Here is a 17,122-nt window from a genome sequence, read left to right as displayed (position 1 = left end):
CTGCTTCCGTATGCACACCACCCAGCGTGACGACTGTCATTTTGCATAATGAGTCACTTGGTTTTCAGAAAGCACCAGGCCCTCTGCAGCATGCACAAAAGAACTACAGTTGCTTCAAGAAGTACTTTAAAACCTAGCCTTTCATGTATCAGGAGCAACACAGTGTAGCACATAAAGCTATACCTGTCATATTTATTTGACTATGTTTATACAAGGTAGATTTTTAGTGCTGCTTTCAGAGGAGGAACTAAGGCAGAGATATAGTGATTACTTTGCCAAAACTACCTCCATGTGAACCATTTATCTTAATTCCATCAAGAGTTGACAGCTTGGTGGAAAAAGAAAATTAAACAGCACTCCTATCGATACCAGCTGATGTCCTGTTAGCGAGTTTTGCTTCCACTTGGCAAAGAAGCCTTAAAGCTATTATGTTTCTGTAATACTTCAATTCCAACAACAGTGACAATGAAAAAGTAAGCAGACTTTTGTTTTTTTTAAATTACCAAAACTTTTAGTTGTGGAAACTGTAAGTTTGCAAAGCAGCTCACCAAAAAAAAAAAGAGAAAAAAAGATGACAAATTGCTAAATAAAGCAAGAAGAAGCAACAGAACAAGCAAAACAATGAAGTGAGCAAATAATTAAATAAAAGCAGAATTAGTAAAATCTCTTCCACGTCAATGTGTAAAAAACCTTTAGTGGATTATAAACTTTTGACACCTACATTAAACACAGACATATCTTGCAACTGTCTATGCAGGAGGCTTCCTAACTGCTCAATGCCAGGTGGCAGTGTGGACTCAGCTGGAGTCTCCCTGCACTGACTTAAGTTGACTGCACCCCTGACAGTGCATAACAGCCCACTAGTGGCCACTAAACCTCCTGGTTTTCTGCTTTTTTGAGACTGTAAATGAGAGGAATTGTGAAGTTCTTGGCAAACCTCAATATGTGACCTACTATTCTATTAAACACTTTCCTGCTCTAAAGAGGAAGCTGGGGATAACCAAGAAGTTTCACAAAAGCCTCCCCGCCCCCCTTTGCCGCCTGGCTGTGGTCCTGGCAGCGGCAACAATCACATTCCTACCACTGCTTAGCACCCTCCTTTTTGATGACCTCATGCAAAAGTTTGGCTTTAGTTATTACACAGCCACATCCCTATCCTTCACTTATCCCCTCAGTTCCAGCCCATCTTTCTTTTCTCTTTTTGCACATCCTTTTCTGTCGTTCTCTCATATATCTTTCCTTTCCATGCTTAAATTTCCAAATGGTGCAAGATGATGAAAAATTGCCTAAGAAAAGGCAGGGGGCTGAAGGAAGAGATTTTGAGAATTTTTATTTTACATTTGAATATGAGATAGTGAATGTTGAGCTTATCACTGTAGCTCACTATTTTGAGTCTGGTTATTTGCATTCCAGCCCAAGACAAAATGAAGATCAATAGATCAGACTGGTCTTTCACATCATCTCAATAAGTCACCGGTGTCGTTATCAGTTTAAAAAATCATTTATTTATTTTTAAGCCTGGAAAGGCCAGGAATATTGAGAAACTATGATTACCGATTCCAAATAAAAATTGTGTCAGAAAACAGTATAAAGAGCAAGACCTGTTCTGATCACAGTATTTGAGAAACATCAGTCATAACAATGATGCTGTCAATTTCATCTCTTTTGTCTAACAACCATCTGATATAGTCTGGAAGTAAACAAGGTCAGTTGAGAATGACCTCCTTTCTGAAACCCTAGAAGGAAAGAATGAGTCCTTGGGTAGAGTAGTTGGGAAGCCACTTCTCCTGCTGAACCTGTTCCATGGACTTTACTCTCTAAGGAAGGTATTTTCTACAACACAGAAGCTACCTCAGTACTTCAAAGCCAATGTTATTGCCGCACCCTTTTTGTTTTTTTGTAGCCCAACTATTTTCCTATAGGGACCACAAGTTGTATACAGCAGGCAGCTGGGATCTGGAAGCAAGGTAATCATAAGACAAGCATTTCCATATATGGAAAGGAAAGATTAACCTCAGTTGGGAACACCCATCTTTTTATAGTCTGCTTCACATGAGCCTTTTGTCTACACTAGCAGGAAGATGTTATTACAAGATGACTAGTTCCAAGTGGATAACCTCATTGGGTAAGAACTGGGTAAGTCTTAACAGACAAGCAGATCTTCTCAGAAACAGCCAGGATTGGTAGTTTCAAGCATAGGAGCATCTGAGCCATACTGCACTGATTCAAGAAAAAACAATTTATAGCACTATCTAGTACTGATTATTAAACACAAAGTATTGTGGACTTCACATACCAGTACTGAAAATGACCATATTATACCTGTGTGACCCTGCTAATTCCTAATAAGGAAGGTCCAGGAAAAACAGAATGGAGAGAAGTAAGAGTACTTAAAAAAAAAACCTTTATTGATGCATAATCCAAAATGACAAAGAATGCTGCTTAGCTATTCCTTCAGGGAAAACATGGGAATAGTTATAAATTTGTGGTGAAAGGCATCAGCCACAAGATATTAAGATTCTCATGGCAAGCATGGGGGCTGAAATCTTCCAGAATTTGAGGCACAGATATAGAGCCAATACTCCCCTCTCTTAACATTAGCAACAGTTGAGGAAATGGAAGTAAGCCAAGAATCTCCCAGCATTTGTCTGTAGAGACTAGCTTTCCCAACAGTTTTCAAGGACTGAAAAAGAAAAACAATCACTGCTTTCCAAAGGGGTGCAGAAAAAAATGCAGTCCAAAGATATGTGAAGGATCCTTCCCATCTCCGGCAGGTGCATCAGGATGGAAACAGTATCACCTTTTCTTGAATCCATACTTCTTCCGCTCATAGAAGAGATCTGTTTTTGAGCTGCCTAGGTTGACAATCTTGGGGCAGCCATCCCGCTGTGAAGGAAAACAAGAGAGATATGGGTTATGACTGGATCCTACCAACCTAACAGGCTTATCACACTGACCAAACAACTCACTCTGACTACAAAACTGATATCACAACTCAAATGGGGGTATGAGAAAGTAGGCTGTGACACAAATAAAAAAACTCAGTTAGTTGTCCAACTGGTTACTTTGCATATGAATCAAACCTCACATACACTTTACTTAAGAACATAAGATCCTTGCTGGATTAGACAAATGGTCCATCTGATTCAGCATCCTGTCTCACAATGGCCAACCAGTTCCTCTGGAGAACATGGAGGTCAAGACCTTCTCCTGATGTTACCTCCTGGCTCTGGGATTCAGAGGTTTAGTGTCCCTGAACATGGGAGGTTCCTCTCAGTCACCATGGCTAGTAGCCATGATAGACCTATCCTCCATACATTTATCTAATCCCCTTTTAAAACTGTTTATTCCTGAGGTAATCACTAAATCCTCTGGCAGCAAATTCCATGTTAATCACTCTGTGTAAAGAAGTATTTCCTTTTGTTCATCCTAAATCTACTGCACATCAATTTCATTGGATGCCATTGAGTTCTAGTCTTTGGGGAGAGGGAGAAAAAAATTCTCTTTGACAACTCTCTCCACCCCATGCATAATTTCCTAAACCTCTATTATGTCCCCCCTTAGTAATCTCTTTGCTAAAGTAAAAAGTCCCAGACTTTTCAGCTTTTACTTTCAGAGAAGATATCAACAGATACCAGATATTTTAGCTGATGCAGAAGTATGCTGCAGCAGGCATTTTCTCAGAATCCCCCCCATGTGTTAAACCAGAGGAAGAAAGCGTCTTCTAAGATGTTTCTTACTGCCCACAGTTTTTAAAGTTTTTATAAATCCCAATGAACTCAGTGGGACTTACTTCTTTGTACACATGATTAGGATTGTGATGTGATTCAGTCTGACTGCAGACATGCAGACTATTTTCAGAATCAAGCAACATAGCATATGTTGTATTATATAAGGAGACTGCTATTTGCAGGGCGGGGTTTTACAAAATATTTTCACAAAGACTGGGGAAGTAAGAGGCAGGGAAAACAGCCTATGGGCTAAGAGGAGGGAGAGAGGGAACCCTACCAAACTAAGGCTGCACTGCTATGCACACTTACTTGGGAAGCTCTGATGAACGGCGCAACTAACTTCTGAGTCATCATGCATAAGATTGATTGATTTATAAAATTTCTAGCTGTCCCTCCCCTGCGTAGCGAGGCTCAGGGTGGGTAACAATAATATAATAAATTATAATAAAATAAGCAACAGATATCAACTACTATTAAAATCCAATTATAAAATCATTTATAGGGCCAACTAATACACTCCACATGTTTGCATAGCAGAGAGTAACCAATGTTACAGGAGGTGGGCAGATGAGCAAAAACCAGGTGAGATGGAAACATGCTGGGGGAGGCCAACACAGAGTAGAACTCTGCTGCCTCAACCATAGACCTGGTGGAATATCTCTATTTTCCAGGCCCTGAGAAACTGTAATAAGTCCTGCAAGTGGATCTCACTTGGGAGTGTTCCACCAGGCCAGTGCCAAAAAGGTTCTGGCTCTGGTTGAGGTTAAATGGGCTTCCTTTGAGCCAGGGACCACCCAGCAGATGTTGATCCACTGCACATAATGCTCTTTGAGGGGCACAGCAAGAGAGAGACAGTTCTGAAGGTATGCTGGGCCCAGAGCGCACAGGGCTTTAAAGAGCTTTAAAGATAGAATTGCACACAGTCTAACAAAAAACTGCTGAGCTTTCAGCAGATAATTCCCATACATTTTAACAACCACATGATGGCTGGGTCCAGACTGGCATTTTGAGCAGGCATACAGACGGGACACAGGCAGAGCAAAAAAGCGTGACCAAACGCACCAGCCCGCCTCCTGTCCTGCTCCCGGGCTGTCCCAGTTGCACTGCAAAAAGCTACCACTTCCAAGGTGATAGCTTTTTATGGCACTACTGGGACAGCCCTCAGATGGGTTGGGGGTGGGAGCAGGATGGAAAGTGGATGCGTGCATTTGGTTGCGCTTTTTTGCTCCGTCCTTGTGCCAGCTTAAAATGCTGGTCTGGACTCAGCCAATGTGTAAAAACATTGATTTTTTTTTAAAATCTAAGATTTGATATCCTCAGGAAGTTCTGTTGTGTGGAGTTAGGTCAAATGAAAAACAAAACAGCCCTGGGTTTAAGGAAGAGCACTGTGCAGACACTAACTACATCACTATTCTCCTTTGGGGAAATAATAGTTCATGTACAGAATTATTAGCTTCAAATAGTGTCTGAAAGCTGCCCGTAATGGGATACCACATGCCTTATGGAGTGAAATAGCCTTCTCCTAAATTAGTAAGTCCTGGTTCGACCAGTAGATTCGCTTCCATGCAAGTACAACAGGAAAAACTGGCTTAGTCTATGAGAGGTGCCATAAGGATTAGAATTAAAAAAACAGCAAAGATCACATGGTTGTTTTCCAGCAACAGCATTCTTCCAGTCAGCACACTCCAGCCTCTTAATGCATTTTGCCACCAGATAGAGATAAGAAAGGAGTTTATGACAAAGTAAGGAAGAAGAAAATCTGTGGGTGCCATTGCAAGCTACAGGGCTGGGGTAGTGGCTTTAAAACACTTTGTCAAACAAACAAAACCTGATCAGGGATAACATGAAAGTTTGTGCATTATATATCAGAGTTATAGAACACTGGGTTATTTGCAGTCCTATACATGTTTGCTCAGAAATAAGCAAGTCCCTCTTTGTTCAATGAAGTTTACTGTCAGGTAAAAGGTGCACAGCATTTGAGCTTTAATATAGCAAATAACTGTTGCCAGCATGGCAACTACAAAGCTGCAAGAGACCAGGTAGCAGCAGAGTGTTTCTCTCTGGCTGCTGAATAATCCCGAGTGAATAAGATGCAACAGCCTCAAGGCAGATGCCATCTCCAGCTGCTACAGAAGTCAAAGGGAGAAGATACCACTGGAATAGCCCACTTGCAGCCAGCCATTTGCTAGCATATTATAGTGCCACTCTAAACCTTGTTGAGCCATCTTCTTTCTTCCCCTGAAAATACACACACAAGCCAAAGCACAAGATCAATACCAGAGGTACTGATTTCTCTACCGGATCCGTCATAATTCAATATGTCTCTTACACTTTACTTCCAATAAATCAGCGCACAGCCCCCCCAGTCAGGAACCAGCTTTTTTTAGAACTGCATTCTTTTTCTGGAGGAGACTGATTATTTGAGTCTTACAAGACAAATGAATACAACGTTGGCCTTAAATCCAGTGCCAGTTATCTACCCTGGCCTTCCTGTTTTAGCACCTGCTGATGATCTTCTTCAGTGTATTCTGCCTTAGCTAGGGTGCAGCAGTGCTCTGCGTTGTACCGGCACACTACCTTAGGTTTCTTTTGTTCATGATCCCCAGCAGCTTTTGTGCCTTCTATGGCACAGAAGAGTTCACACATGCACTCACTTGCAGCATCAACTGTTAATCTGCACATGGCTGATTAACAGAACAGAACTGGGACTAATTTCATATCACCTGTAGCACAGCACTTTTCAGTGAAGGCAATTTACACATTCCACTGCAGATCACCTAATGATGAGATACTAGAATGTATGCCTATGAGTGAATCAGGCCTTTCTTCCAAAAAACCACCTCCTCAAGCCCTTTCTTACTCATCACTACACCTTCCCACAGTTTTGGATAACAATTGGATATTCACTACCACTTTCTCAAGCCCTCTGCTTGCTCTTCATCTCAAACCTAAGCGGTGCTTCCCTGGTACAGAGTCTATTTATGCAGCCAGTTATTGTTAATCTCTGAACCTGTTCCTGGTACAAATGAACTGCACCTTTCCTAAGACAACACTATAACTTTTAACATAATATATTGCCTCAGACAAGGACAGGTATTCCACTTTTGAGTCAGATGGGAAAGAGGACAAGAAAGGACAAGAATGTGCTTGTAGGCCTGGCGTATTTTAAGAATATAATTAGCCACAGTGTACCAGATGAGGTGCAGGCCCTGCGAAGCCTTGCTGAATTCCATAGGGCCTGCAAGACCATTCTCTTTCAGCTGGCCTTCTCATAATGTAGATCCTAGCCTATTATATCCAGTCATCATAAATTGCAAGAGGAGAACATCTAGAATATAGCACCTGGAAATGTTAGAATCTAAATTGATGGTTTTAATTATAACATTTTTAATGTAATAGCAATATCGTTAACTGTATATTGTTGGATATAATGTTTTATTCTTGTAACTTGTTTTTATGCCATATTTTGTGAGCCGCCCTGAGCCTGCTACAGTGGGGAGGACAGGATATAAATAAAATATTATTATTATTATTACTATTATTGTTGAAACTCTCTGGTCTGGGGCAATGATGCTCTGTATTCTAGGTACTTGGGGGGGGGCACAGTGGGAGGGCTTCTAGTGTCCTGGCCCCACTGATGGACCTCCTGATGGCATCTGTTTTTTTGGCCACTGTGTGACACAGAGTGTTGGACTGGCCTGATCCAACGTGGCTTCTCTTACATTCTCTTATGTTCTTATCGCATTACAAAGGTCAAGTAGTTGATGCTATTTATGTCAATTGTTCAACATTGGGATTCTTACAAAATTCTGTTCCTGACTTATCTGATACTTTGCATGCTAGAACAGAATCACAAATTATGCATTAACATGGGGATGAAGCCAAAACTAGTAATCCTCTGCTGAGTCATCACTCCCACTGCAAAGGACAACTTACCACTTACCTCACCTGCTTCCTCAGGCCCACTATGGATGTGGTTTGGGATGGAAAAGCACATGATCTGATGCCATCACAACATGCAGTGAAAGTTCTATGCACTATGGTAGCAAATGATGGTTGCCAACAGCCTGGAAAAAAGTCCTGTTTTTTAAAATAGAGGCTTAATGGGCACTCCTTGCTCCAAAAATTCCTGGTGTTGACTGTGTGGATCTGGTGTGGAAAGCTGAGGAGAGTCTGGCTGTCTGGCTGGTGTACTGCCTAGTACACCGGTGGACAGTCTGTCAGGCCAACTGGAGGCAGCTGCTGGCTTGGCCTTGGAGTTCCTGAGGTTTTTGGTGCTTGGGGACCTCAACATCCATGCTGATGTGGCCCCCTTCAAGCAGGCTCTGGACCTGGTGTTGTCCATGGCAACACTAGGACTCTCCCAGATTGTATTGGGTCCTACACATAAAGCAAGCCACAACCTGGATCTTATTTTTGGAGGAAGGATTGATGTTGACCTGATTGCTACTGGTAGGGTGCCATAGTCAGAACATTTTGCCCTGAAAGCACAGCTGTGTGCATCATAACTGCCCTGTCTAGACGATGAGTGGATTTATGCTTGCCTGCAGAGACAACTGGTTTCCAGAATGATCTGTGGGATCTGTTACCTCCAAGCAACTCAATGGATGAGCTGGTAGAGGGCTGGAGCACCTGGCTCTCTGAAGCCCTGATGTCCTCTTCATCTTCACCTTGACCTGGACCCATTGTATACAATGGAGCTCAGGGAAATGCAGCAAGAATTCAGATGGCTAGAGTAAGTATGGCACAGGTTTCACAACTGCAGAAGCTGCAAAAGATGGTGGTAAAAGTTACAAAGAGAGATTTCTTCCTTCCATTGCATCCACTAGCTCTCGCCTAGCTCAATTATTTAGGATGATTAAGTCTCTAACCTTTTCAGGGAGAGACTAGAACACAAGCAATGTCGCCCTTAGCTGTGAGCATTTGCGAGCTTCTCTGTGAACAAAGACTTGTCACTCCGCCACAACCAGTCCGCCACTGTTGATACAATAAGAGAACTTGAGGCACCTTGGCTGTCTCTGGATTCAGTGTTTGACAACTTCAGCCAACTCTCAAGATGATGACAGGATCCTTGTTGCTGTCAGGCTTCTTGGATCCATGTACTTCATAGCTGGTGAAAGCCAGTCACAATGGAATACATGGCCCTCTGATAGACATTATCAATCTGTCCCTTAGTTTAGGAGTCTATCCAGGGGGAATAAAAGAGGCCATGGTAACACTGCTCTTGAAGAAGCCATCCTTGGATCCACTGGATCTGCCAATTACCGCCTGGTTTCAAATCTTTCATTTCAGGGCATGGTGACTGAGAGAGCAGTGGCTGAGCAACTCCAGGGGTTCCTGGAGGACACACTGGCCCTGGATCTATTCCAGACTGGCTTCTGCCCTGGCCAAGAGGCAGAGATGGTGCTGGTTGTCCTCACAGACGATCTCTGCAAGCAGCTGGATCAAGAATGGTTGGTGCTGCTGCTGCTAGATCTGATAGCAGTGTTCAACATGGTTGGCCCACTGCCTCACCAACATAGGAACCCATGGAGTAGCCCTGAAGGCTTCCTTCATTCCTCCAGGGTCAGCGACAGAGCGGTGCTTGGAGAGAAGATGTCACTCCAACACCCTTTGGTGTGTGGGGTCCCCCAGGGGGCCATCCTCTTCCCTGTATTGTTTAACGTCTATATGTACTCTCTTGCCCAGCTGATGTGGAGTTTTGAGCTGGTTGTCACCAGTACACTGATGACACCCAGCTGTATTTGATGATGGGTGGTCAGCTAGCCACCACCCCACCTAATTTGGCTGTGGGACTGGAGGTTGTGGCTGGATGGTTGAGGTAGAGCCAGCTGAGACTGAATCAATCAAAGATGGAGGTCCTCTTTGTGTGTGGGTGTAATCTGAGGTTGGAGTGCCAACTCCCAGCTCTGGGTGTGCTCCTGGATTCCTTCTTATCTATGGAGGCCCAGGTAGTGAATGTTGCCAGGCTGGTATTCTTTCTACTGCGACAGATCAGACAACTAGTCCCCTTCCTCTCTAGCCCTGACCTTGCCACAGTGATCCATACAATGGTCACCTCAAAGCTGGGTTACTGTAACTTGCTCTATGTAGGGCTACCCTTGAAGCTGACCTGGAAACTACAGCTCATCCCAATGTCAAAGCACATTCAGCCTGTGCTTTGCCAGCTACACTGGCTACAAGTTGAGTACTGGATCTGCTTCAAGGTTTTGGTTCTGACTTTTAAGACCCTTAACAGTCTGGAACCAGTGTATCTTCAGGATTGCCTCTCCCAGGTACATCCCCTGAAGACTGATGTGTTTGGAAGATCAAAACCTGCTGGTGGTCTCTGACCCAAAAGATATCCAGCTGCCTTCAACTAGAACCTGGTGGAACTCTCTACCTGGTGCCATCCATGCCCTGTGAGATTTTGCTCAGTTCCACAGAGCACATAAAACAGAAATGTTCCACCAGGCCTATGGTTGAGTACAGCAATGGCTCACCCTGTGGCTCTCATTATGGCCTCCTCCATGATTGGTTCCTGATCTGCCTGAGGGAGCAAGCAAAAGGCAATGTTATGCCATCATTAAGTCCTGTTGTTTTTATTATAAATTGACATTAATTATTTTGTTTATTTTAACCTATTGTGCACCATCCTGAACCCTTCAAGAAGGGTGGTCTAAAAGCACAATAAAATAAAAAATAATGCTACTTAAAAATAATTATGCTACTTAAAAGAATGATGCTACTTACCTCCACACCATAAAAAGCTTCAGCTGCCCATTTCAACATTAAATCTCTTTTAAAGAGACAGGACATTTTTTAGGCAGCTGGCAACCCTGGAGTGCAGAACATGAAATGATACCTTTTCAACAGCATGCTGCACAGAACTTATACTTCCAGCCTTAGATAGCTGTTAAAATTGTCAGTTGGATAACCAAACAATTTCTACATATGCAAACAAATCCAACGTATATTTACCTGGAAGTATGTCACATTCCCAAATTAAACCTGGACAGGATTTATTTAAGGCATAAATTGGTCCTAACTACAGGATAGCAAGCAGAAGACAATTGCAATTAGAAGCACGATAACTGAAAGGAACTTTGCAAATACAGTCCAGTATGACTTGGCCTTTATTGAAGCAGGCAAGCAGAGAGCTAGAAACATTAGAACCCATGGCCATTCCAAAACTTCAAATATTTACTCAGCACACTAGAGAACAGTAACATTTAAGGAGAATAATGATAACATCTTAAGAAGAGAAGACAGTAAGTGCCAGTAACAATCTTACATCCTTTTCCTGGATGGTGCATTCTTTGCAGTAATAGGCATCAGAGACTCCAGGACCTCCACATATCACACAACGTCCTTGGTAGGAGCCATAGTTGCACTCATCACATATGCGCACCAGTGTGCAGGGCCTCACGTATGAGTCACAGATAACACACTTGCCATCACCTGCAAACACAACAGCAGATATCACTTCAGATGTCTTTCAGTTCATTAGATTACTCCACTCCCAAAAAAGACTTGCTTTCAAACAGATGTATTTGGGATTGAGCTTCCAATTAAGCCAGGATGTTTATATTTAAGATATTTGTGGAGTGCAACCTAAGGTATCTGGCATTTGGTTGCATTTCTCTGTAAACAAGCCCACCACATTTTTCAGCCATTCGAAACAGCCTTTGGAGGATAAGTTTATCTGCAGCACAAACTAACATAATTGTTTGCAAAAAGGAGCTTCACACAGGAATGTTCAGTATTCATCTTTGTTTTAATTTAAACAGGTAAAGAGAGGAAGTTTGTACACTGCACTGAAGTCAGGATCACCACAGATTCCTCCCAAGTTAAGGAAAGAAGTTCAGCAAGCAAGCTATTATTCAGAAGATGATAATAGAAGTCAACGGATTGTAATAACAAGCCCTTCCAATCTGGATCATATCCAAGCCAGTAATGTAGAGATGGAAAAGGTTCATATCCCATTACCAATGTTTTAATCCATCTGATCGTCCATCCTCCTAAGGACTTGTTTAACCTGCTTTTTTGCATAGGGAAGGGGCTTAAACTGCTGCCTTTGGCAGCTGAATTCCTAATGAGCTGTGCAGAAGCTGCATTTTCCCCTCTTCACAGGTTGCCATTTTCCAAGAGAGAAACAAATACTATTTTGTGTGGCAAAAAGCAATTGGTTGTGCATAAAAATGTGACCAGCAATACCGCTTCTCAACTGCTATTAACTACCTCTCCCTGGGTTGGAAAAACTCCTGATGTAATGCTACTACTGAAGCTTTTTCTGAACATTTAAAGTTAGGAAAGGCAGCATGTGCTTCTTCAAGAGCAACACTAGGTTAAAAGGAACACTGGGTCACTACTATAATAATCTCTCCTGCCTTTCAAGAATGGGACAAACAGCTGCAAAGAAGCATCCATACTCTTCCTGGTTACAGAATTCACCACTGCGGTGCTAGAATATCCATGTCTTTCAGCCTTAAGGGCCAGCAGAGACAGCTGATGATGTCAGAGTCATCAACCATCACAGACTTCTATGGTTCTTCTTTCTGGGAAGGGCAGGTATAGCAGTACTAGGAGGACAATACATATCACTCAGAAGAGGAAGCCACACTAGTATCCCATGGCATCAGGGAAGGTGACAGGACCTGACAGATGGATGGCCAAGTTTTTACGTTAGAAGTTTTAAAACCTACATTTTTTTTTAAAAAAAAAGGAATAACCAAGTTTTATTCCTAATGATAAACCATATTTTATAGCCATAGATTTTTTTTAAATTTGAAGTTACTATAATTTTATGCATATACTTTTCCTGCTGTTTTATACAAATCAACTAAATCATGTTATTTCCAATACAATAACAGATTTGGGGAAATTTGCATTCTTAAAAAGAAAATCAGCAGAAAACTTAGCTGATATTCCATTTTGGAGGGCTAATAATAAAAGGCATACCAGATGTAGGGAGCTATACTCACATTTTTCACACAGTCGTCCAATAGCTACAGCAGGTAAATAAAGAGGGGAAAAATCATATCAGTATTCATATTAAAATTAAGTACTCAAAGCACACCACATACATTATTTCAATATTCCTTACAATATGGCAATGAAACATACAGAATTGCAGTGTTCCCAGACACAAAGAATTTAAGAATAAATGTATAATATCCCAGGAACAGGCCTCTGTTTGACAGTTTCTTATCACCTACTCCTGGTAATATTTACTAAGAACCGAGGCCCATTTATTTCAATCAGAGAACAGGCAGATAGGCATATTAAGAGTTTTATTATAAAGCAACTGAGCTATATAGCGCCACACAGAAAAGTACATTTTAAGTAACTGTGCTTGATTTTGTTCTATTCAAACAGGTACATATACTTCAGAGTGCAGCCTTAGGCATACACAGTAAATGTTAGAAGGAAAACCCAAGGCAAACAATATTAGGCCAGAAGAACATTAACTTTCCTCTTGTTGCCAAGTATATATTTGCCAAGATTACGACTTGTTGATTCTAACTGACATTAATTAAAAACAACTTAATGTCACTCAGGAAGCCATGAGCTATTATGATGTAAATACAACAGCAAAGCCTTTACTCCACATATGTCACAATGACACACACTAACGCAATAAATTACGTAAAGCTATGTTCAGCAATTGTGCTGCATAGGGAAAAGGCAGAGGGCCAAAAACTGGTAGCTACACAGAATGAAATTTCTTGGCCAAAGGGATTATTTTAGCCTTGCTACTACAGCAGTTACCAAAATCCCCATATGGCAATATACTTTATATACAAGAGTATATACCGGGGTGGCCACACTTGCTTAAGGTAAGAGCCACATAGAATAAACACCAGATGTTTGAGAGCCAAGCAAGACCTGAACATCAGATGTTGAGAAGCACAAGGAAGGAGACAAATAAATGGGGGAGGGGAAGAGAGTGGGGAAGAAAGCAACTTTAACTTTAAATGCATTCCCCAAGCTGCCAGCTAGCTTGGTTTGGAGAAGGGATTTAAAGAGACAAATGCCTTCTCCAAGCTGGCCAACAGGGCAGTGCGGGCTTTGAGAGCCACACGATATGTGTGAAAAAGCCATATGTGGCTCCTGAGCCACAGTTTAGCCGCTCCTGGTATATACCTCTTCCCCGATAATCACTGTGGAAGACTGCATAATAAAGGAAGAAAGGCACACTGCAAGTTTGCCACTTTATGCATATATGTATATTTTGATAAGAAGGTTTTAAGCATTTATCATTGCAGAAAGTCGCATCTAACTATATAATCACTTGACTAGCATATTACATGAACACGTGGAACTATCTTAAGAACATAAGAGAAGCCATGTTAGATCAGGCCAATGGCCCATCCAGTCCAACACTGTGTCACACAGTGGCAAAAAAAAATTTATACACACACACTCTGTGGCTAATAGCCACTGATGGATCTCTGCTCCATATTTTTATCTAAACCCCTCTTGAAGGTGGCTATGCTTGTGGCCGCCACCACCTCCTGTGGCAGTGAATTCCACATGTTAATCACCCTTTGGGCCTGTAAGACCTACCTCTTCAAAATAGCCTTCACCCATACCGAGTTAAGATAGTGTCGCTGTATATGTTTTTTCCCACTGAACTTTTCCTACTAACTTATGAAAGATCTACTTTAGCACCTTAATGTTAATTTTAATGTAACTTGTAAATTGATTTATGATGATTTTATTGCTATGTATGATTTTATTGTATTGTATTTATATGTTGTGAGCCGCCCTGAGCCCGCTTGTGCGGGGAGGGCGGGATATAAATAAAAAGTATTATTATTATTATTAGAAGTACTTCCTTTAATCCGTTTTTACTGATTTTTTACTGATCTTTTACTGATTCAAGTGCTTAATCTCAGGCAAGTACTGAGTTCAGAAGAAGCTCTCTATGCTTTTAAAGCAAAGATCTTTAACCATCCTACTAGAATATTAAGTGGAAACAAGAAGGATTGACTTGAAGTATTATACATGTAAATAATGTATTAACATTTTATAATAGCAGCATGCTTTAATTTACTGGGTGCAGCAAGTCCTTTTAACACTGCTTATGACAACTGCAAAGCAGAAATAAAGAAAATCAATCCCCACTCAATGCAATCCTAGGCAGAGTAGTACTGCCCTCTATAATGACTGAGTGGTGCAGTGCTGTAATGCAATAGCATGGTTTAATTTCCAGTTCTTTCAGCTAAGAGACATCTGTCAACTTAAGAAAGTGAGAACACAGTAATTGTAAACTAGTTTATTCAGAGCACAAACCCAGATGAATCCCCATAAGAACATAGAAAGCAGTCTACATGGCCATAACCACAAACTCACAGTCCAAAGTCTCACTTTCAAGTGACTAACAGATCCAGAAGAAAAGGATAAAACCAACCACTCTGCTGTTTGCCTCCAGTAACCAGTCTTCAATAGCTCCTCTGAACACAGAGGTTTCATTCAGTTATGGTTAATAGCTGACAGTTTTTCGACTCCAAAGAAAACTTTACTCCACTTGAATCTTTTGTGAGTACAAGTTTACCTTAGTAGCTGAAAGATCCCCTTTTAAAGCTATCTAAGTGAGTGACCGTCACCATCCTGAGGAAGTGAATTCCATATGCTAACTGTAGGTTGTGTGGCCAAGTACTTCAATCCCTGCTTCAAATTTACAATTAATCAGTATCTTTCGAAGTTATAAAACTTCTAATAAAATTAGACAGGAATCCAGGGGCACCTTAAAGGCTATCAAAATTTATTGTTATCCTTATGTCACTAGATTGATGTTTAATTTTGCTGCAACCGATTAATGGGGGTATCCCTCTGAAAGCTTCGAGTTATAAGAGAAGAACGAAAATTCTCTCCCATGGTCGATTTCTCTATGTGAAATAGATAATATATCCAGAATCGCATACGCCCCTAATTTGCCCTATTCGAACTATTTTTTTCGCTAAATTGGAATCACCCCGGGAACATGAAAGCGTAGGTTGATGAAATTGAAAGAAACTCGGCTCTCACCCACTCCCGCCTGCTTGCGGCAGAAAATCAGATCAGGATGATGCTTCGCCATCCCCCGCGCTTCTTCTCTTGCGCCGCTGCCGTTAGCGTCCCTTCACCCTTGACCTTTCCACTCTAAAGGTCCTGGCACATATGATTTTGTTCCAGGATTCATGAAAGTTACTTCTGCGCATTAAACGGCAACAACCTGTAAAAAACCTCCGCTTTATTCTGTCTCTATCCAAAGTTTTAAAACACTAATAAAAGCAATAAGGGATGAAGGAATGAAGATTGCCCTGGCATGTCGCGATATACTCTTCTTTCAGGACCTTACGAACCCAATTGTCGTCACCGGCATCATAGAGACTAAAAAGGACCCGTCACTAAAGAGTACACGTTCCCGATAGTCTTCACTTCCGGTTCCGCGTAGAATTTGCCATGTGGCTGGCAAATATGTTTGAAATTATATATAGTAGTTAATGTAAAATTCAAACAAAAGCAGGTAGAGCTAGAAACTCTCTTTCGCTATCGTGTTTTTATATTATAGTGTCTTCTGTTCCAGTGTTCTGTTGTGCCTTTGGGTGTAGCTACGAGGATGGAAGGGGTGGGGATGCAATTCGTTTATGGCCCACCTTTCTCGCTGAGGTTTAAGACGGATACAAAATATGAAAAGCAATTCGATCAGACAGCACACGACATCGTAGGACTAAGATTATAGATAGGGTTCCCAGCTCTGGGAAATCGGTATACATAAGATCCCAGGTTCAATCCTAGGGTTGCCAATCCCCAGGTGGGGGCAGTGGATTCCCCGTTTTGGAGGCCCTCCCCGCGGTTCAGGGTCATAAGAATGTGGCGGGGGGGGGGGGGAGAGGAAAATGTCTTCTGGTTAACTCCATTATTCCCTATGGAGCCCAATTCCCATGGGGTATAATGGGGAATTGATTTGCAATTATATGGGGCTTTGGGGGGGGGGCTTTTTTTTTAGGTGGAGGCACCAAATTTGCAGCATAGCATCCAGTGCCTCTCCCCAAAGTACTATCCCAAGTTTCAAAAAATTGGATCAGGGGTCCAATTCTATGAGCTCCAAAAGAAAGTGCCCTATCCTTCATTATTTCCAATGGAGGGAAGGCATTTAAAAGGTGTGCAGTCCCTTTAAATATGATAGCCAGAACTGCCTTTGGAATTCAATTATGCTTGTCACAACCTTGCTCCTGGCTCCAACCCCAAAGTCTCCAGATATTTCTTGAATTGGACTTGGCAACCCTATTCAGTTCCAAGGTCTCCGGTTAAAAGAATCTGTTAGTTGGTGAAAGACCTCCACCAAGTTACCTCCTGAGCTGTTGTATTATTCTATAGTTCTAATCCCTTCATAAAAATGGTATCCTAAACATTATTGCTTT

At 41.8% G+C, this 17,122-nt stretch overlaps 1 protein-coding gene across 1 annotated transcript; it reads right to left on the bottom strand.

The window, feature by feature from the left end:
* Positions 1 to 2,387: 2,387 nt before the first annotated feature.
* On the bottom strand, positions 2,388 to 16,148 carry PHF5A (PHD finger protein 5A). The gene is made up of 4 exons (XM_060245389.1): positions 15,744 to 16,148; positions 12,695 to 12,718; positions 11,005 to 11,171; positions 2,388 to 2,886 (listed from the first exon to the last, which is right to left on the bottom strand). Exons 1-4 carry the CDS (start codon positions 15,793 to 15,795, stop codon positions 2,797 to 2,799), a joined length of 333 nt encoding a protein of 110 aa, XP_060101372.1. The 5' UTR covers positions 15,796 to 16,148; the 3' UTR covers positions 2,388 to 2,796.
* Positions 16,149 to 17,122: the final 974 nt, after the last annotated feature.

The sequence above is a fragment of the Heteronotia binoei genome, chromosome 8, assembly GCF_032191835.1.
Source record: "Heteronotia binoei isolate CCM8104 ecotype False Entrance Well chromosome 8, APGP_CSIRO_Hbin_v1, whole genome shotgun sequence".
NCBI lineage: Eukaryota > Metazoa > Chordata > Lepidosauria > Squamata > Gekkonidae > Heteronotia > Heteronotia binoei.
The sequence above is the reverse complement of the archived record's forward strand: the minus strand, read 5'-3'. Positions and strand labels throughout refer to the sequence as shown.